Below are 21,168 nucleotides of genomic sequence, written 5' to 3' on the forward strand. Positions count from 1 at the left end.
AAGAAGTGAAAAGATCTCTACCACGAAAACTGTAAAACAGTGATGCAGAAAATTGAAGAAGACACACAAAAAAGGAAAAGATACTCAGTGTTCATGGATTGGAAGAATCAATATTGTTAAAATGTCTGTACTACCCAAAGCAATCTACAGGTTCAATGTAATCCCTATCAAAATACCAATGACATTCTTCACAGAAATAGAAAAAAAAAATCCTGAAATTTGTATGGAATCACAAAAGAGACAGAATAGCCAAAGCCATCCTGAGCAAAAAACAAAACTGGAGAAACTGCATTACCTGACTTAAAATTATACTACAGTCACTTCCTGGTCTTTTTTGGCTTAGATCAAGTGCAAAGTTTACTAGAAAGGTATACCAAAACAGCATGGTACTGGTATAAAAACAGACACCTAGACCAATGGAACAGAATAGAGAACCCAGAAACAGATCCATACATCTACAGTGAACTCACCTTTGACAGAGGTGCCCGGAGGATACATGAGGGAAAGGATAGCCTCATTGATAAATGGTGCTGGGAAAATGGGACACCCATATGCAGAAAAATGAAACTAGACCGCTCTCTCTCACCATACACGAAAATCACATCAAAATGGAGTAAAGACTTAAACCTAAGACTTCAGACTATGAAAGTGCTAAAAGAAAACATTGGGGAGACTCTCCAGGACATTGCACTGGGTAATGATTTCTTGAGTAATACTTCGTAAACACAGGCAACCAAAGCTAAAATGGACAAGTGGGATCACATTGAGTTAAAAAGCTGCACAGCAAAGGAAACAATCAACAAAATGAAGAGACAGCCCACAGAATGAGAGAAAATATTTGCAAACTACCCATCTGACAAGGGATTAATAACCAGAATATATAATTAGCTTAAGCAACTCTATAAGAAAAAAATATAATAATCCAATAAGAATGGGCAAAAGATTTGAATAGACATTTCTCAAAAGAAGATATACAAATGACAAACAGGCAATACGAAGAGGTGCTCAACATGGTTGGTCATCAGAGAAATGCAAATCAAAACTATAATGAGATATTATCTCACCCTAATTAAAATGGCTTATATCCAAAAGACAAGAACAAATGCTGGCAAGAATATAGAGAAAAGGGAACCCTTGTGCACTGTTGGTGGGAATGTAAATTAGCACAGCCATTATGGAGATTAGCTTGGAGGTTCCTCAAAAAACTAAAAATAGGACTATCATATGATTCAGCAATCCCACTGGTAGGTATATAGCCAGAGGAAAGAATATCAGTATGTTGAAGAAATAGGTACACTCTCATGTTTATTGCAGCACTATTCTCAATAGCCAAGATTTGGAAGCAACCTAAGTGTTCCCAGCAGATGAATGGATGAAGAAAACGTGGTATATATACTCAATGGAGTACTATTCAACCATAAAAAAGAATGGGATACTGCCGTTTGCAACAACATGGATAGAACTGGAGGTCGTTATGTTAAGTCAGGAACCGAATGTCATGAGCCAGACCCAGAAAATCGAACTTTGCATGTTCTCACTTATTTGTAGGTGCTAAGCAAATGAAAGTAATTGAACTCATGGAGATAGAGTAGAATGATGGTTATCAGAGACTGGGAAGGATAAAGTGGGGGTGAAGTGCGGATGGTTAATGGGTATAAAAATGGAGTTAGGGCTGGGCACAGTGGCTGACGCCTGTAATCCCAGCTCTTTGGGAGGGCAAGGCAGGTGGATCATGAGGTCAAGAGACCCAGACCATCCTGGCCAACACGGTGAAACCCCATCTCTACCAAAAATACAAAAATTAGCTGGGTGTGGTGGTGTGAGCCTGTAGTCCCAGCTACTCTGGAGGCTGAGGCAGGAGAAACCCTTGAACCCAGAAGGCAAAGGTTGCAGTGAGCTGAGATTGCACAACTGCACTCCAGCTTAGTGCCAGAACGAGATCCGTCTCAAAAAAAAAAAAAAAGTTAGATAGAGTATATAACCCATATATATATACATACAACTAGTGTGTATCCACAGAAGTTTAAAAAAAAAAAAAAAGATGGGCAAACATCTGTGTCTCTTTTAATTAAAAATGGCTTTTTTTTTTTTTTTGCCAGACAAGAGAGCTTCTGTCGCATACGCAGTTTTCAGAATGGATGCCTTCCCCCAGTGTCTGAAATGCTCCCTTTTCCTGTTCTGGGAAGCCTTTTCTGACTCACAAATGTTGACAAGCAAAGGCGTTTTTGATTTTGATGCTCACAGTTATTATAATTATTATAAATTTGGCCAGGAGTCCCTATCAGTCTTTGAACAGCTGCTTTTTTTTTTTTTTTTTTGAGGTAAAGTCTTGCTCTGTCACCCAGGCTGGAGTGCAGTGGCATAGTCTCGGCCCACTGCAACCTTGGCCTCCTGGGTTCAGGCTATTCTCCTGCCTCAGCCTCCCAAGTAGCTGGGATTATGGGCGCCTGCCACCATGCCCAGCTAATTTTTGTATTTTTAGAAGAGACGGGGTTTCAGCATGTTGGCTAGGCTGGTCTCAAACTCCTGACCTCAAGTGATCTGCCCGCCTCAGCCTCCCAAAATGCTAGGATTATAGGCGTGAGCCACCGCACCTGGCCATGTTTGAGGAAACAGCTTTTTCTTTGAGGAAACAGGCTCATCTTTGTCTGCCCTGGCCCTTGAATCTACTTATTTTCTGAAGAGCCCTAGCGTCTTTTATCGGGAAATGGTTCTGAGAGACCAAAATCTGGGTGCCGCTGTCAGATTGCCTTTGATTCTAGTCCTTTAAAAAACAGAGTAAGCAAATATATTCAAAAATAAAGTTCATAGATTTCCAATTTAAGTTGTTTTTCAAAATTTCTTTGATTTTTTTTCCTCTTTTCCACTGAAAACCTTAATTTTTTTTTTTTGAGATGGAGTCTCGTTCTGTTTACCCAGGCTGGAGCGCAGTGACATAATCTCGGCTCACTGAAACCTCTGCCTCCTGGGTTCATGCTAGTCTTCTGCTTCAGCCTCCCGAGTGACTGGGATTACAGGCATGCACCAGCACACCCGGCTAATTTTTTGTATTTTTAGTAGAGATGGGGTTTCACCGTGTTGGCCAGGCTGGTCATGAACTCCTGACCTCAAGTGATTTACCTGCCTTGGCCTGCCAAATGCTGGGATTACGGATGTGAGCCACCGTGGCCGGCCTAAAACCTTAATTTCTAAGAACATTTAATACTTTATCATAAACATGTTTTATTGTATTTACACTGCTTTATTGTGCAACATGAAGTAGTTCTAAAATTGTGACAGTGTTATCAATACCGATAAATATTTTATTTTTCATTATAGTATATTCTATTAATGATATGTAGTTCAAAAGTCCCTTGACATACTTTTCTTTGTATGTGCATGGGTTAATTTGCTTGTTGCCAGTTGTAGGTTTTGCTTTTTTATGATTTAATTTTAATTTTTGAGGATGAAAGTCATGTATGTTTCAGAAGTAAAGACATATAAAGTATACTCACAATATTGTTGCTTTTTCTGGTCCTGCTGCCTTTGTCCATGTCCCCTCCCCATTTCCCCGTAGGTAGTCATTGGTACTTGCTTTTGGTTTATCTTTTCAGAGCACATGCACGTGTGTGTGTTTGTGTGTGTGTCTTTTTTTTCTTTTCTTTTCTTTTTTTTTTTTTTTTAACACCGAGTCTCGCTCTTGTCACTCAGGCTGAGTGCAGTGGTGCGATCTCGGCTCACTGCAACCTCTGCCTCCTGGGTTCAAGCAATTCTCCTGCCTCAGCTTCCTGAGTAGCTGGGATTACAGGCGCCCGCCACCACGCCTGGCTAATTTTTTGTATTTTTAGTTGGGACGGGGTTTCACCGTGTTGGCCAGGCTGGTCTCAAATTCCTGATCCCCCGTGATGTGCCCCACTCGGCCTCCCAAAGTGCTGGGATTACAAGCATGAGCCACCTCGCCCGGCCACGTGTCATTTTTCTTGTATGTTACATAAGAGGTAGCATAGTATTTATACTATTATGCACCTTTTCATTTATATTTCTTGGATGACTTTCATGAAATGTAAAATGATTAAATCACTAATTCAGTAAATCATTGATTTTATTACCGAATGATGGAATACATAAGGGGGATTGAGATTTTTTTCCCATATCATTCTTTAAAAATTGCAATGTGAGTGTGAGCACTCTGTAAGCTTATCTCGTTTATCATTGCCAGCTTGCATTCACAAGAGATGGGCTCTGTGGTCTGTGGAATGAAATGGTTAAAGATGGAGAAATTGTATACACTGGAACAGAATCAACCCAGAACGGAGAGCTCCCTCCTAGAAAAGGTAAGGGCCTTTAACTAGTGTTTTTTATTTGGTAAAGACCATTATAAAATGCATTTTATAGAAATTTTGTAATGTGCTATAGGAACAGGAGCTTTGAGCTTAACTCTTTGAAGTTTTGCTTTTTACTTTGGAGATTGTTGTCTAAAATGGTAGTTAATACAAGCTGCCCGGATTTTATTGTTTTACGTGAATTGAAGGCATTTTTATTGCAAAACCATCTTGCCGCATTTGTGGTGTTCTTTGGGGGTGTATTAAACACTTATTGGAAGCCTTTGGCCTGCAAGGAAATGCCATTGAACAATCTTATTTAGCGTTGTAGTTTTGCATGCTCAATAAGACTATCATTATGTTGTTCATAACAGTGGCTGTGTTTCAGAGTCCCCATTGAGGTTTAAAAAAATGGTTGCTTGTATACACCCTAAACTTGTTGAATCTGAAAAGATCCTTGGTTGAGAACCATTGTTGAAGTTCGTTGGTCCCCCTGCTTGAGAGTCATCAACGTGGATAAAGCTACCACTTTAGAAAGTATTTATTCTAAGTTGAAATAGCTCAGTTGGGAGAGCATTAGTCTGAAGAAAGTATTTCTTCTTCTTTTTTTTTGGGGGGAAGGAGTCTTGCTCTGTTGCTGAGGCTGGAGTGCAGTGGCGCGATCTCAGCTCACTGCAAGCTCCACCTCCCGGGTTCATGCCATTCTCCTGCCTCAGCCTCCCAAGTAGGTGGGACTACAGGCGCCCGCCACCACGCCCGGCTAATTTTTTGTATTTTTTAGTAGAGACAGGGTTTCACCGTGTTAGCCAGGATGGTCTCAATCTCCTGACCTCGTGATCCGCCTGCCTCAGCCTCCCAAAGTGCTGGGATTATAGGCGTGAGCCACTGTGCCTGGCAAGTATTTCTTCTTCTTTTGTGGAATGAATTGGGATGGTGTCCACTTGAAAATACATGGGGATCGGGCGTGGTGGATCATGCCTGTAATTCCGGCACTTTGGGAGGCTGAGGCAGGCAGATCATTTGAGGTTGGGAGTTTGAGACCAGCCTGGCCAACATGGTGAAACCCCGTCTCTACTAAAAAATACAAAAATTAGCCAGGCATAGTGGCGGGCACCTGTAATCCCAGCTACTTGGGAGGGCACGGCAGGAGAATTGCTTGGAGCCGGGAGGTGGAGGTTGCAGTGAGCAGATATTGTGCTACTGCACTCCAGCCTGGGTGACAGAGTGAGACTCCATCTCAAAAAAACAAAAAACAAAAAACACAAAACAAACCATGGGAAAAAGTATTAGTCTCCCTTTTCAGTTTCAGTGTCAAGCAGAGTTACCTGTGTTTTTAATTTATTTTTTATATTTGTTTGAAAATATTCACACACACACACACACACACAATAACTGACAGACGTGTACAGTGAGTGGCTGCAGACCCACCTCCATGTTCTGCCACCGTATTTGGCTCCACATCCTGCTGTCTGTCCATCCACCGTTTGTCTCACCTAGCTCCTTAGACACTCATGTATGTAATTAATTCTAGTTCAACTTTGTTTTTGACTTTCAGGTAAAATTTATATATAATGAAATGTATCTATTTTGAGTTTACCATTTCACAAGTTTTGACAAATGTAACCCGTGTAACCCACATCTTTATCATGAGTCTTGCTCAGAAAGTTCTCTGGTGTCCTGCCCCTTCTTCCCAGAGGCAATAGCTGGCCTGATGTTTCTCCAGCATTGACAAATTGCGCCTGTTCTAGAACTGCATACATGGAATCATGTAGTCGGGTTCTTCTGTGTCTGGCTTCTTTCACTCTGTTTAGTGCTTTTGATTTTCATCTTTTTTTTTTTAAACAACATAATGGGTTTATATTTAATATAGCACTTCTCATCAGGAGGTGTTACTCAGTTAATATAAAGTTTTTTTTAACATTAAATCTCTTTTCCATGTCAATGTCTGTAGTGTTTTTTTTTCTTTAACATTAAGTCTTTTCTCCATTTCAGTATTAGCTACACTGAATACATTTTTCTAAGTGATTTTTTTTCTTTCCAGAGATAAAAGTTTCCCTTTTTGGCTGACTATTGGATATCTAAATTTGGGAGATGACAAAAGTCTAATAAAAATACAGAGAACAGACTCAGTGATTTAGGAGGCAGTGATTACGACTGAACAGTGGCGATTTCCTAGGATTCTGGGCAAAATCCATTTATGTACCAATTTGTTCCCATTTCATGGAATCAACTCAGAAAGTAAAACTCTCCTACTTACTAATTCTTGGAAACTTTCGGACACCAAAGCTTACATTTAGTTTCAGTAGCACAAAGGTTTTCAGGGTGAAGTTTCATTCATTAGGCCCTTCAAAGTCACATCTGTTCATTTTTATCTTTCGTGCGTATACTCGCAAGCAAGTACAAACGCCTGTAATACTGAGAACCACACCTTTTAACGAGAGAGCAGTTGCATCACTGGCTTCCACTGCCTTGACAACAGGTAGCACCAAAAGCAGTGACATAAGGACTAAGGACAATTGTGTTGAAACTGAGGTCATGATGTTGGGATTTTGAGGGCTGAATGTTCCAAGTAAATGGTATATATAGAATTCTCTCTGACTTGAAATTTTCCCTTTCTGGACCTCTGGATGCTGAGGCTAAGAGTGTCCATATGACAGTGTCTTCCAAGACAGGAATCAGCAACCTTTTTTTTTTTTTTTTTATGTATCAGTAATTCATTCTGTATGTTTTAAAAAGTTTTAACCTCTTCTTCCTAGCCCTCCAGTATTTGTTTATAAATTAAAACGTTTCCCAAAGTGTTTTCTGTGAAACAGTAGTTCTAAAAGGTGCTCTAAGAAAAGCTAAGTACATGGCAAAATCCAAAGTATATGTTTTATTCATTACATTTGATGAATATTTTTTGTGTGTTTTTTCCTCTCGAGAGGGAGTCTTGTTCTGTCGCTCAGGCTGGAGTGCAGCAGCATGATTTTGGCTCACTGCAACCACTGCCTCCCCGGTTCAAGCAGTTCTCTGCCTCAGCCTCCTGAGTAGCTAGGATTACAGGCACCCTCCACCATGCCCAGCTAATTGTTGTATTTTTAATAAAGACGGAGTTTCACCATCTTGGTCAGGCTGGTCTTGAACTCCTGACCTCATGATCTGCCCACCTCGGCCTCCCAAAGTGCTGGGTTTACAGGTGTGAGCCACCATGCCCGGCCCACATTTGATGAATTTTTTTGTCCTTTGTTCTTTTAAAAATCATGATTGGAAAGCAGAGCATAATTGTTTTTTATGTAGATCCCAACTGATTCGGGGTGTTAGGGAGATATTTTGACATTCAATAAATGTTTTTGTTTTCCATTATTAAGACTATGAATATTTCATTTTATTTTCTGAGACAGGGTCTCAGAATTTGTCAAATATGTAAAATTTATAGCCAGATGTAGGGTGGGGGTGGCCTACTTTCTGTAAAGGGCCAGATAGTAAATATTTTAAGGTCTCAGTGGACCCTATGGTCTCTGTCATAGCCATGGGACCTTGCAGCTGTAGTGCCAGAGTAGCCACAGACAATACTACGTCAGCGGGCAGGGGACGTTCATTCTGTAAACTTTATTTATGGACACGAAAAGATGAAGTCCACAGAATGTTTGCAAGTCACAAAATACTGTTTTTCTTTTGATTATGTTTCAATTATTAAAAACTATAAAATACGGTGGCTGGGCGTGGTGGCTCACACCTGTAATCCCAGCACTTTTGGAGGCCGAGGCAGGCGGATCACCTGAGGTCAGGAGTTCGAGACCAGCCTGGCCAACATGGTGAAACCCCATCTCTACTAAAAACAAAAAATTAGCCGGGCATGGTGATGCACGCCTGTAATCCCAGCTCCTTGGGGGCTGAGGCACGAGAATCACTTGAACTTGGGAGAATCACTTGAACCTGGGAGGCAGAGGTTGTGGTGAGTCAAGACTCTGTCTCAAAAGAACAACAAAAGTAAAATACTTTCCCTGTTTTCAGACCATACACAAAGAGGCTGTGGGCTGGGTTTGTCCTGTGGGCTGTGGTTAGTGACCCCCCCACCGCCTCCCCCCGACTCCCCCTCACACACACGTAGGACAGAGTCTGGCCTTTAGAACCAGCACCTGTGTTCTCACCTGAGCTGTGTTCCTGGCTGGGTTCTACTCTGTATTCTGTGACCCAAGGTGTCTACCTTGGTAAACTGGAGGCTGTTTTAGTTTGCATTCCCACTGGCAATCTGTAACATTTCTCTTGGTCTGTGTCTTTGTTAGCACTTGGTATTATCAGTGTTGTTTAGTTGAGCCATTCTAACAAGTCTAGTGGGATCTCATTGTGGTTTTAATTTGCAATTCTGTAATGGCTAACAATGCTGAATATCATGTTCTTTTTTGCCACTCTTGTATCCTCTGTGAGTTTCTGTTCAGATCTTTTGCACAGAAAAAGCTGTATCATGGAACCAGTAAAATAACCAAGGAGAGGTTGATTAAAGTTCTGTTTATAACCCTAGAAGATTCCTGCCCTAGGGATATGGGATGGCTGAACGTAGGACACTGACACTGGACAGATGAAATAGCAGTTTATTAGTCATGCATGCTCACAGCCCTGGGGGTGGGGGACACTGCATGCCACATGGGGGCTGCACTTGGGAACAGAGTGAACCACGAGGAGCTGTGGGAGGCACATTTTGTAGTAAGAACAGGGTGAGGTGACCTTGCTTCCCATGGGAAGATGTGACTGGCTTGTTTGAATAACTCTGGGCCGGCAGGGATGAGCAGGCTGGGGTCGGGTCTCCGCGATAAGGAGGTTGTTTGGCTTTGGGATCTTATCCGTGAGAGCAGAACTCAGGGGAGACCTTGTGGTTAGGCTATTTGAGGCCTTCTTGATTTTACCAATGTCAAGGCAGCACGTAATATTTAGTCTTAATTTCAGGCCACACGAGACATTCTTCTGTATCTACTTTCCGTGGCACTTTTCAAAAGGTTTTGTCCTTAGTGTTTAGCAGTTGATTATGATGTGCCTCGTCATGGCTTCCTTTGGATTTATCTTGTGTGGGCTTTGTGCAGATTCTTCAATCTGCCTGGGTTTATGTCATTCGCTGAACCTAGGAAGTTTTCAGCCATTAGTTCTTTGGATATTTTTTTCAGCATTCACCTTTTCTCTCCTGTTATTAACCTGTGGGGTCTGTGCTAATTCTAGGTAGTTAGTTTCAGAATTGAATTGCACTGTGGGACACACAGCTGGGTGTCGCAGAGAACTGGAGAATTACTTGGTGCAAAAGTCCATGCATTTGGTGTCAGAAATGTTGTAAACAGAGGAACTGTTTCCTTCGAGATTTTTAGATAGTCATTATTTGTAATCTGGATGGGATATCGTGTCTTTCACCGATTGAGATACATTTTTCTAATTATGTTGTTAGACATTTAGTCACAGCCTTCTGTGATGGAACGTGTTTACACTTCAAGGTTAAGGTTAGTTCTGTCTTCTCTTCGCTTACTATGTAAGGAGTTTTATGACAGTTGTTTTTGACTGAAACTTTACATTGTCAGTGGCCTAAAGTGATTTTTCTCAGCTTTTCCTTTGTTTCCCAGTGCTCTTGAATTATGCTGTCAGTCACAGTGCCCCTGCATAGCAGTGCTTCCCAGTTGGCAGTGGAGTAGGGCCTTGTAAAGAGTTAAAAGATTTTTGAATCATACTCCTGTTCTGCACCCTCCCTTTTCCCATGGGTGCACAAGCATTGGGACTCACTGGATAAAAGCAATTGGTGTGAAATTGAAGTAGGTAAATATCAAAGACTTAAGTTTCTCAGTTGAGAAATGTACTAGGAAGTAGATGGAATATCACTTTGGAAGACATGCTTTAAATAATTTGTTATATTGGTTTCTTTTTTCTTTTTTTTTTTTTTGAGACAGAGTCTCGCTCTGTCACCCAGGCTGGAGTGCAGTGGCGTGATCTCAGCTCACTGCAAGCTCTGCCTCCCGGGTTCACGCCATTCTCCTGCCTCAGCCTCCTGAGTAGCTGGGACTACAGGCGCCCGCCACCACGGCTGGCTAATTTTTTGTATTTTTAGTAGAGATGGGGTTTCACCGTGTTAGCCAGGATGGTCTCAATCTCCTGACCTTGTGATCCACCCGCCATGGCTTCCCAAAGTGCTGGGATTACAGGCGTGAGCCACCACGCCTGGCCGATATATTGGTTTCTTTATGAAAATTATACTGGGTCTGTTAGAGGTATGATTGATGTATTTTATTTTTAAGTTGTCCAACATTCAGTTAATGATGTGTGTTGTAACTTTTCGGGGAGGGACATTTGCAGAGACTAATGGTATGGCATTCTGAAAAGCGGTTACAGATTAAAAAATTTTTAATTCTGCAGATGATAGTGTCGAACCAAGTGGAACAAAGAAAGAAGATCTGAATGACAAAGAGAAAAAAGATGAAGAAGAAACTCCTGCACCTATATATAGGGCCAAGTCAATTCTGGACAGCTGGGTATGGGGCAAGCAACCAGGTAATCTTGTGAATTTTGGCACTTTGGAAAGGTTGATCTGACGCTCCCTTTCTAAATAACTTGGATGGATTCTTAGTATTTTTTTGGTAACAATTTTAAAAAAAGTAAATAAAAAATTTAAATATTGTGGTAAAATATACATACCATAAAACTTACCGTTTTAACCATTTTTATGTATAGAGTTCATTGGCATGAAGTATATTCACATTGTTGCCCAGCCATCACGCTTGACTAATTAGAGACAGAATCTCACTGTGTTGCCCAGGCTGGTCTTATACTCCTGGCTTCAAGGGATCTCCCTGCCTCACACTCCTGAGTTGCTGCGATTTCAGGTGTGAGCCATCGCACCTGGCACTACGTGTAACTGTTTGAGGAAGCAGTAAACTGTTTTCCACAGTGGCTACATTGTTTTATATTCTTGCAGCGGTATGCTAAGGTTCCCATTTCTCCACACCCTCACCAACACTTTTTGTTTTCTGATGATAGCCATCCTAATTTGTGTGAGTAGGTACAGCATCTCATTGTTTTGATTTGCATTTCCCTGTTGATTAGTCATGCTGAGCATCTTTTTACATGCTTATTGACCATTTGTATACATTCACTGCAGAAATGTCTATTCAAATCCTTTGCCTGTTTTTTTTTTTTTTTTTTTTTTTTTTTTGGAGATGGAGTTTGGCTCTTGTTACCCAGGCTGGAGTGCAGTGGTGCAATCTTGGCTCATTGCAATCTCCACCTCCCAGGTTCAAGTGATTCTCCTGCCTCATCCTCCCGAGTAGCTGGGATTACAGGTGTCCGCCACCATGCCTGGCTAATTTTTTGTATTTTTAGTAGAGACGAAGTTTCACTATGTTAGCCAGGCTGGTCTTGAACTCCTGACCTCAGGTGATCCACCCACCTTGGCCTCCTAAAGTGCTGGTATTACAGGCATGAGCCACTGCACCTGGCCCTTTTGCCTTTTTTTTTTTTTTTTTTTTTCTTTGAGACGGAGTCTTGTTCTGTCGCCCAGGCTGGAGTACAGTGGCGTGATCTTGGCTCACTGCAACCTCCGCTTCCCGGGTTCATGCCATTCTCCTGCCTCAGCCTCCCCAGTAGCTGGGACTACAGGCGTGCACCACCACACCTGGCTAATTCCATTTTTTAATTGAGTTTTTTGTTTTGGGTTATAGGAGTTCTTTATCATGGATGGACTTTCATAATCTCTTCCCTTTATCCAGCCCAGTAAAAACCATACATTTATTCTTTGCTTACTTTTTTTTGTGTAATTCAATTTTTTAAATGTCTAATGCATTTTCGTTCCAATTAAAAATATACATAGAATATTTCTTATAAAAATGTATAGATTATAAAAGCAGAAATTTCACCTGACTGCCCACCCCAATTTCAGTTTTCCTCTAAGAGTTAGCCACTATTATCCCTTCGGTGTGGATATTCAGGGTTTTTTTTCCTTGCATGGACATACATATGTAAATGTACATACATAAAAATAATTTGTGACGCCCGCCATGGTAGCTCACGCCTGTAATCCCAGCACTTTGGGATGCTGAGGTGAGAGAATTGCTTGAGGCCAGCAGTTTGCGGCTGCAGTGATCTATGATTGTGCCTCTACACTCCAGCCTGGGTGACAGGGTCTCTGTTTCTTAAAAAAAAATTCGTATTTGGGGTTAATAGTAGTACCTACCTCGTAGGTTATTATAGGATCAGCACAGTAGGCCAGACAAAGTGCGTATGCTATTATCTTGCATGTAGTAAGTACCAGCATGTACTACCTGTTATCCAGAAATGTTCTGAAATGTGCCTTGTATTTTCTCTCTTTCCGTTTGGATCAGTCTTCCCAGAAGTTATCAATTTGAGTTTTTTCAAAGAACCAGTTGTTGGTTTTATTGATTTTGTTTTCTTTTTCATTGATTTCTGCTTTACTCTTTATTATTTCCTTTTTTCTGCTGGCTTTGGGTTCCATTTGCTCTTCTGTCTTTCCTAGTTTCTTAAGATAAAGGCTTAGATCATTGACTTTAGATTTTTTGTCTTTTCTAACAAGTGTTCAAAACTATAATATAAATTTCCCTCTAAGCATTGTTTAGCCACATTTCACAAATTTGGAAATGTTTATTCATTTTCATCGTCATTCAGTTGAAAATATTTTCTAATTTCCCTTTTAATTTCTTCTTTTACCCGCTTATTATTTGGAAATTGTTATTTCATTTCCCAGTATTTGGGGATTTTCAAATATCTCCTGTTAATTTCTAAATTAGTTGTAGTCAGAGAACATATTCTGTGATTTCAATGTTGAGGCTTGTCTGAAGCCCCAGAATATGGTGTATTCTGTGGAATGTTTCATGCACACATAATAAGAATGTGGCTGGGTGTGGTGGCTCATGCCTGTAATCCCAACACTTTGGGAGGCTGAGGTGGGTGGATTACTTGAGGTCAGGAGTTCGAGACCAGCCTGGCCAACATGGTGAAACCCTGTCTCTATGAAACATACAAAAATTAGCTGGGTGTGGTGGTGGGTGCCTGTAATCTTGATTGCACCCCTGCACTTTAGTCTGGGTGACAAAGCGAGACTACATCTCAAAAAAAAAAGTGTGTTTTGCTGCTCTGTAAAGCTTAATGAGATCAAGTTGATAGTGTTCAGGTATCCTTGACTTGAAATAATTTTCTGCCTACTTGTTCTATTCACTGTTAGGAGAGGAGTTGAACTAACACACAAGGTTGGCTTACTACATTAGTTTGACATGAATCTCAGAGATCTTACCCATACCTGATTATTTAGTAACTTTAAAGATACAAGTTATATCCTCACTTGTGTGCTCAGGCAAAGTGGGGAGAGATGTGGGAGAGTCTGTGCAACTCCTGCAGGTCCGTCCTCTTTGAACCCCGCCTGAGAGATGAGACCTCTCACTGAGGTGTGTTGTCCTCTCACTGAGGTGTGTGGTCCTCTCACTTAGGTGTGTAATCCTCTCACTGAGGTGTATAGTCCTCTCACTGAGGTGTGTCTTCCTCTCAGATGTGTCGTCCTTTCACTGCGGCGTGTCATCCTCTCACTGAGGTGTGTCGTCCTCTCACTGCACAAGGAGCATTAAGGATGTGCAGTGTTTCCCTTTTGTAGTCAGATAGTTTATACACCTTAGGGAACGTTTTCCAGGGAGCCATGTCCCGTAAGTCCATGGATTTTAGGTATGTTTACCAAACACAATCCTAAACTAACCACATCTTGCTAAAAACATTTCATAGATAAGGACACTTCTCTTAGCGAATACCAGTCATTTATTTATAGAGAAGCCAGTCTCAGCGTTCTGGGGAGATCAGCCCCAGCGACTGGCTTTATTTCCCAGGAGTATCTCCATCATGCTGGGGAGGCATGAAGAGCAATTTCACTGCTTAGTTCCTCTTTCTTCTCAGGAGAATTGAAATCTCTCATGCTAATTATGGATTATTTTCTCTCAGCTCTGCAGGTTTTGCTTCATGTATTTGAGAACTATGTTATAAGGTGCATGCACTTTTAGGATTTTTACATCATATTTGTAAATTTGACCCCCTTTATCTCCAGTGACATTCTTTGTTGTGAAGTCACCTTGGTCTGACTACTCTCCTTTCTTCTGATTTGGTGTTTGCCAAGTTTAGCTTTTTTCACTTTCAACCTTTGTGTATGTGTAAAGTGCATTTCTTTCAGGTATCATATAATTAGGTCTTGCTTCTTTATTCACCCTGGCAACCTCTGTTTTTTATTTGGAATCTTTAGACTACTTGGGTTTAAATCTATCATCTCTGGCGTTTTCAGTTACATCTTTCACTTGTCACTGTCCACTCTCAAATGGTATTACACTGCCTGAGCCGCGGGGCAGTGCTCTGACCGTAGCTTCCTGCTTCTGACATGTTCTTGGTTGGTAGTGTTGCTGTGTCATGTCCAAGTGAAACATGGTATAAACCCCACAATATGATGTTTTTGTTTTTGCTTTAAATAGGCAATTACATTTTTTCCCCTCAAATTTGAAAAGAGAAAAAAAAGTCTTTTTTTTTTTTTTTTTGAGATGGAGTTTTGCTGTTGTTGCCCAGGCTGGAGTGTAATGGCACAATCTCAGCTCACTGCAACCTCCGCCACGCAGGTTCAAGTGAGTCTCCTGCCTCAGCCTCCCTAGTAGCTGGGATTACAGGCACGCACCACCGTGCCTGGCTAATGTTTTTGTATTTTTAGTAGAGACAGGGTTTCACGGTGTTTGCCAGGCTCGCCTTGAACTCATGACCTTAGGTGATCCACGTGCCTCAGCCACCCTTAAGTGCTGGGATTATAGGATTATAGGTGTGAGCCACCACACCTGGCCTCTTTTTTTTTTTTTTTTTTTTTTTTCTGATACGGAGTTTTGCTCTTGTTGGCCAGGCTGCCAGGATGGAGTGCAATGGCATGATCTTGGCTCACTGCAACCTCTGCCTCCTGGGTTCAAGCGATTCTGGCTCAGCCTCCCGAGTAGCTGGGATTACAGGCATGCGCCACCACACCTGGCTAATTTTGTATTTTTGAGTAGAGACATGGTTTCGTCATGTTGGTCAGGCTGGTCTCGAACTCCTGATCCGCCTGCCTTGGCCTTCCAAATAGTCACTATGGCTGGCCAGAAAAAAGTTTTTTATGTTAACTTACATTTTACCATTATGGGCACTTAAGGTTTTGTTTCTGTCCCAGCTGCCTTGTGTTATCATTTTCCTTCAGTTTGAAGATCTCCCTTTACCGTTTCTAGATCTGCTGACAGAGAAGTTTTTCAGTCTGTCTGGGTATCAATTTTGGCTCTATCTCTGACTCTACACAAATCACTTTGTCTCACCTTGGGCCTCTCATGTATAAAGTAGGAATAAGTGGCTGGGAGCAGTGGCTCATGCCTAATCCCAGCACTTTGGGAGGCTGAGGTGGGTGGATCATGATGTCAGGAGATCGAGACCATGCTGGCTAACACGGTGAAACCCCGTCTCTACTAAAGATACAAAAAAATTAGCTGGGCGTGGTGGTGGGCACCTGTAGTCCCAGCTACTCGGGAAGCTCAGGCAGGAGAATGGCGTGAACCCAGGAGGCGGAGCTTGCAGTGAGCCAAGATTGCACCACCACTCTAGCCTGGGTGACAGGGTGAGACTCCATCTCAAAACAAAAAAAAAAAAAAAAAAGAGGAATAAGTATAATATAATGTAAATAATTAAAATTATATATAAAATAAGTGAAAGTACTTAGAGAGTTGCTGTGCAACTGACATGAAGTAATGCATTTGAAGCTCCTAAGTCAGTGCCTGGCACAAATGTTTGATAAACATTTGTTGTGATTTTAAAAATCTGTTGTTTTGCCTTTCTCCTTGTTTCCCCTCACCTAGGTATCAAAGTACCTACAGTTATGGGTGGGTAACTAGACCCGAAATACACCTTTCTTGCTCAGATTAAAGCCCAGCTTATTGACTCAGGGTGGCTTTAATGAAGAGGGTTTACTTGGAAGCTCTGCTTGCTCACAGGTACAGAGCTTTCGCAGAACCGACTCTCTACCTGGCAGCCTTGAAGGGGCTTGGATTCAAAGCATATTCTTGAGCCACGCCATCTTTAATCAAACTGCAGGTGGAATTTGTAGCTGTTAGAATAGCTCCTATTCCTTTCATTCCTTTTTCTGTTTTTTGCTCTTTCATCTCAACCGAAAAAGAAAAACACATTAATTTTGAGCCATAGGAATTTAGAACTTGTTTTTTCTTTTGCTTAGATACGTTTGACTAAAGCTTCCTTTTTCACAGGTTTATTTTTTTCCAACGTTTTATTATGAAAAAAATTATACAGAAAAGTTGAAAGAATTTTACAGCGCGCACCCACATATTCACCACCTGAGACTGTGCCGCTGGCATTATCCCACGTGCTTTATCACCGCTCTCTCCACCTTTTCGTCCCTCTATTCATCCATCAGTCCCTCACATTTTTTTTTGCAATGTTTCCAAGGAGACCTCTGGACACTTGCTTCTCAACGTTGCAGCGTGTAGGCCCTCAGCAGGAGTTCAGAAGTGCACATTTCACAGTGAACCTTCTGAGAGTGTTGACAGATCACAGCTTTTCTTTTTGTCTAACGAAAAGGGCTTGCTGGCCATTGGGTGTTGTAATCTTTTAGGAGAGTAAACTCTTAGTAACTATCTAAATCATTCTTAATGATTCTCTCTGCCGTGTAAATAGGTCTGGGAGGACCCTTTCTGACATTGTTTTTGGCATAGGTTTTAGCTTAAGGTGTTGTAAATGCTGTTTATCAAGATGATGAAGTTCCCGTTTGTTGCTATTTTCTGAGAATTTTTATCATTCATGAGTATTGAATTTTGTCATTTGCTTTTTCTAAATCAATTGATATGTAATTATGTGATTTTTGTTCTTTAGCCTATTAATAGGGTGGGTTACATTGATTTTTGACTGTTGAACCCACTTTACATTCCTGGAATGAAACTACTTGGCAATGATGTGGAATTCTTTTTATATATTGTTTAATTCTACTTGCTAATAATTCGCTGTATATTTTTGTGTCTCTCTCTATATATTGTTCTGTAGTTTGTACTGTCTTTAGGTACAGTACCTAATATTAGCTTCTTAAAATGTTAATATTAGCTTCTAATATTAGCTTCTTAATATTAGCTTCTAATATTAGCTTCTAATATTAGCTTCTTAATATTAGCTTCTAATATTAGCTTCTAATATTAGCTTCTTAATATTAGCTTCTAATATTAGCTTCTTAATATTAGCTTCTAATATTAGCTTCTTAATATTAGCTTCTAATATTAGCTTCTTAATATTAGCTTCTTAAAATGAATTGGGAAGTTTTTCCTCTTCTAGTTTCCAGAAGAGATTGTTTTGAGTCCGTGTTAATTCTTTTTTAATGTTTGATGGAATTATCCAGTGAGTTCATTTGGGTCTGGTAATTTCTTTTTTTTCGGATTCTTTGAATTATGAATTCAGTTTTCTTGATAGTGGTAGGGCTATTCAAATGATCTATTTTATATTTGGTGAGTTGTGGTAATTTGTATTATTTGAGGAATAAGTCCATTTTGCCCAAGTTGTCAAAGTTACATGTGTAGAGTTGTTCCTAGTAATTCCTAATTATCTTTTTTGGTATCTTTAGAGTCCGTTTCATCACTAATGTTGGTAATTTATGTCTTTTTTTTTTTTTGTCAGTCTTGCTTAGAGAGGTTTGTCAGTTTTATTGATCTTTTCAAAGAACCAGCTTTTTGCTTTACTGTTTATTGGTTTTCTGTTTACACTTTGTTTCTACTCTTCCCTTAATTATTTCTTCTTTTCTGCTTACTTTTGGGTTGATTTTGCTGTTTTTCTTTCTTTTAGGTTGTCGAGGCGGGCACTTATATTATTGATTTGTTTCCAAGTTTCTAATGTACCATTTATTTAGTGCTGTAAATTTCTCATCACCCACTGTAGCTCTTTCCCATGCATTTTGATGTATTGTACTTGCATTTTCTCTCAGTTCAGAATATATTTTAAAATTTCCCTTGAGACTTCCTCTTTGATCCATGGATTATTTAGAAGTTTATTGTTTAGTTTCTGAGAGTTAGGCAATTTTCCTGTAATTGTTCTCTTGTTGACTTCTAATTTGTTTCCATTGTTTGAGGGAACATATGCTGTGTGATTTTAATTTCAAAAAATTTGTTAGGTTTGTTTTATGCCTCAGAATATGTTCTAACTTAGTATTTGTTTTGTGGATGCTTGAACAGATTATGTATTCTGCTGTTATTGGCTGGAGTGTTCTGTAAATTTTGATTGGATCCAGTTGATTGATGGTGATGTTGAATTCTATATCCTGGCAGCTTTTCTGTCTTCTAATTTTATCAGCTGTAGAGAGAGACTTTGAGGTCTCCAACTATAAAAGTATAAATGTCTTTTTCTCCTTTCAGTTCTATTCATTGTTTCTTTGTTTGTTTGGTGTATGCACGTTTTGAATTGCTGCGTCTTAATGGTGGATTGACCAAGTTCTCATTTTGTAATGTTGCCATCTGTTCCTGGTAATTATCTTTTTTTTTTTTTTTTTTCCCGAGACGGAGTTTCGCTCCTTTTGCCCAGGCAGGAGTGAAGTGGCGCGATCTCAGCTCACTGCAACCTCCAAGCCCACCGGGTTCAAGTGATTCTCCTGCCTCAGCCTCCTGAGTAGCTGGGATTATAGGCATCTGCCATCACACCTAGCTACTTTTTGTATTTTTAGTAGAGATGGGGTTTTGCCATGTTGGCCAGGCTGGTCTCAGACTCCTGAGATCCACCCACCTTGGCCTCCCAAAGTGCTAGGATTACAGGCGTGAGCCACTGTGCCCGGCCTTCCTGGTAATTATCTTTGCTCTGAAGTTTACTTTATTTGATATAAATGTAGCCAACTTCTGCTGTCCTTTCAGTAATGTTTGCATGATCTTTTTTTTTTCTATACTTCTATTTTCAGTTTGCCTGTTTGAAGTCACTTTCTTATGGACAACATATAGTTGGATCATGTTCTCTAGTCTGCTCTCCTGGTGTCTGTCTTTTAATTGATGCATTTAGACTGTTTACATTTAATTTAATGTCATTATTAGTAAACTGAGGCTTAACACTGCCATTTTGTTTTGTATTTTCTATTTCTTCTGTTTTTCATTTTTTCGGTTTGGTTCTTCCTGTCTCTCTGTGGTTTACTTGACCATTTTTAGCATTCTATTTTATCTGTAGTGTTTTAGAGTGTATCTTTTTGTATAGCTTCTTTAGTGGCTTTTCTAGGTAATATGTTACATACAGATTGAGCATCTCTAAACCCAAAATCCAAAATCTGAAATGCCCCAAAATTTGAAACTTTTTGGCACTCCAGCATGATGCCCCCAAATTGAAAATTCCATTCATAAGTACTTAGCACGAACTTTGTTTCATGCACAAAATTATTAAGCATGCTGTATAAAATTACCTTCAGGCTCTGTGTATAAGTTATATATAAAACATAAATGAATGTATTTAGACTTGGGTCCTATCCCCAAAATATCTCATTTATATGCAAATATTCCTAAATCTGATAAAAATCTGAAATTTGGAACACTTGTGCTCCTGAGCATTTTATAAGGGACACTCAACCTGTGTATATATGAACACTTATCAGATTGTACCTGGTGTTGTCATTTACCAGCTTCAGGGATATAGAAACTACCTCCCTTGACGTTCCTTTATGTTCTCCTGTTCATAACATACTTGCCTTAAATATTTCATTTACTTACATTGATAACCGCATATGACAATGTTATAATTTTTGGTTGAACCTTCAGACGTAATTTAGCAAAGTCAAGAGGTGAGGGAAAAGTCTATTGTATTTATGCATTGGTGTGCTTGTCATCTCCTCCTTCCGGAAGTTCCAGGGTTTTCTTTGATGGTTGCCATTCTGCTTAGAGAACTTCCATTAGCCTTCCTTTGGTGTGGGTCTTCTGGTGACAAATCCTGTTTCACTTCCTCTGAGAATGTTTTGCTTTCCTTTTCATTCCCGAAGGACATTTTTGCTGGATATAAGAATTCTGGGTTAATGGTTCTTTTCATTGTTTGAAAAATATTTTGTACTTTCAGCTGGGCTCCATGGTTTCTGATGAGAAATTCGCTGTCATTTGACTTGCTAATGCACGATAGTTAAGGCAGTTTTTGTTTAGTGGCTTTTGAAATGTTTTGTCTTTTGTTTTTTGGAGTTTGATTATTATATGTCTTAGTTTGGATTTCTTTGGGTTCATCCTGTTTAGGGTTTGCTTACCTTAGATCTGTAGATTTATGTCTCTTGCCAAATTTGGGAACTTTTAAGCCATCACTTCATAGAGTACAGTTTCAACCCCACCTTCTTTCTCCTGTCCCTTCGTGAGTTCAGTGACCGGAGTTGTTATAGTCCTATAGGTCCCCAAGACTGGTTTTTTTTTTTTTTTTTTGCTGGGACATTTCTTTCTTTCTCTCTTCCCTTCCCATCCCGTCCCATCCAGTCCCGTCCCGTCCCATCCCTTCCCGTCCCTTCCCATCCCTTCCCGTCCCTTCCCATCTTCGGAGTCTCTCCCTGTTTCCCAGGCTGGAGTGCAATGGACGTTCTCGGCTCACTGCAACCGCCGCCTCCCTAGTTCAAATGATTCTTCTGTCTCAGCCTCTCGAGTAGCTGGGATTATAGGTGCCCGCCACCATGCCCGGCTCAGTTTTGTATTTTTAATAGAGATGGGGTTTCACCATGTTGGCCAGGCTGGTCTCAAACTCCTGACCTTGTGATCCGCCTGCCTCGGCCTCTGAAAGTGCTGGGATTACAGCTGTGAGCCACCGTGCCCTGCCTTGGGGGCATGTATTTCTTCTGTGTTATTCACATTGGATAACTTCTATCTTCTATGTCACTGATTCTTTGCCC

General features: G+C 40.5%; 1 protein-coding gene across 3 annotated transcripts in view; it reads left to right on the plus strand.

Moving 5' to 3' along the window:
• The window catches only part of LOC100976978 (E3 ubiquitin-protein ligase HERC2), a 209,560-nt gene that overhangs the window by 17,001 nt on the left and 171,391 nt on the right, over positions 1 to 21,168 (plus strand). For 2 of the 3 annotated variants that reach the window (XM_034938387.3, XM_034938388.3), the window contains exons 3-4: positions 4,199 to 4,313; positions 10,668 to 10,802. The exons of the other annotated variant lie outside the window; for it this stretch is intronic. In XM_034938387.3, the coding sequence (XP_034794278.3) occupies positions 4,199 to 4,313; positions 10,668 to 10,802 (250 nt within the window). The remainder of the gene's footprint in view (positions 1 to 4,198; positions 4,314 to 10,667; positions 10,803 to 21,168) is intronic. 3 annotated transcript variants of the gene reach the window in all.

Source organism: Pan paniscus, chromosome 16, assembly GCF_029289425.2.
Source record: "Pan paniscus chromosome 16, NHGRI_mPanPan1-v2.0_pri, whole genome shotgun sequence".
NCBI classification, from domain to species: domain Eukaryota; kingdom Metazoa; phylum Chordata; class Mammalia; order Primates; family Hominidae; genus Pan; species Pan paniscus.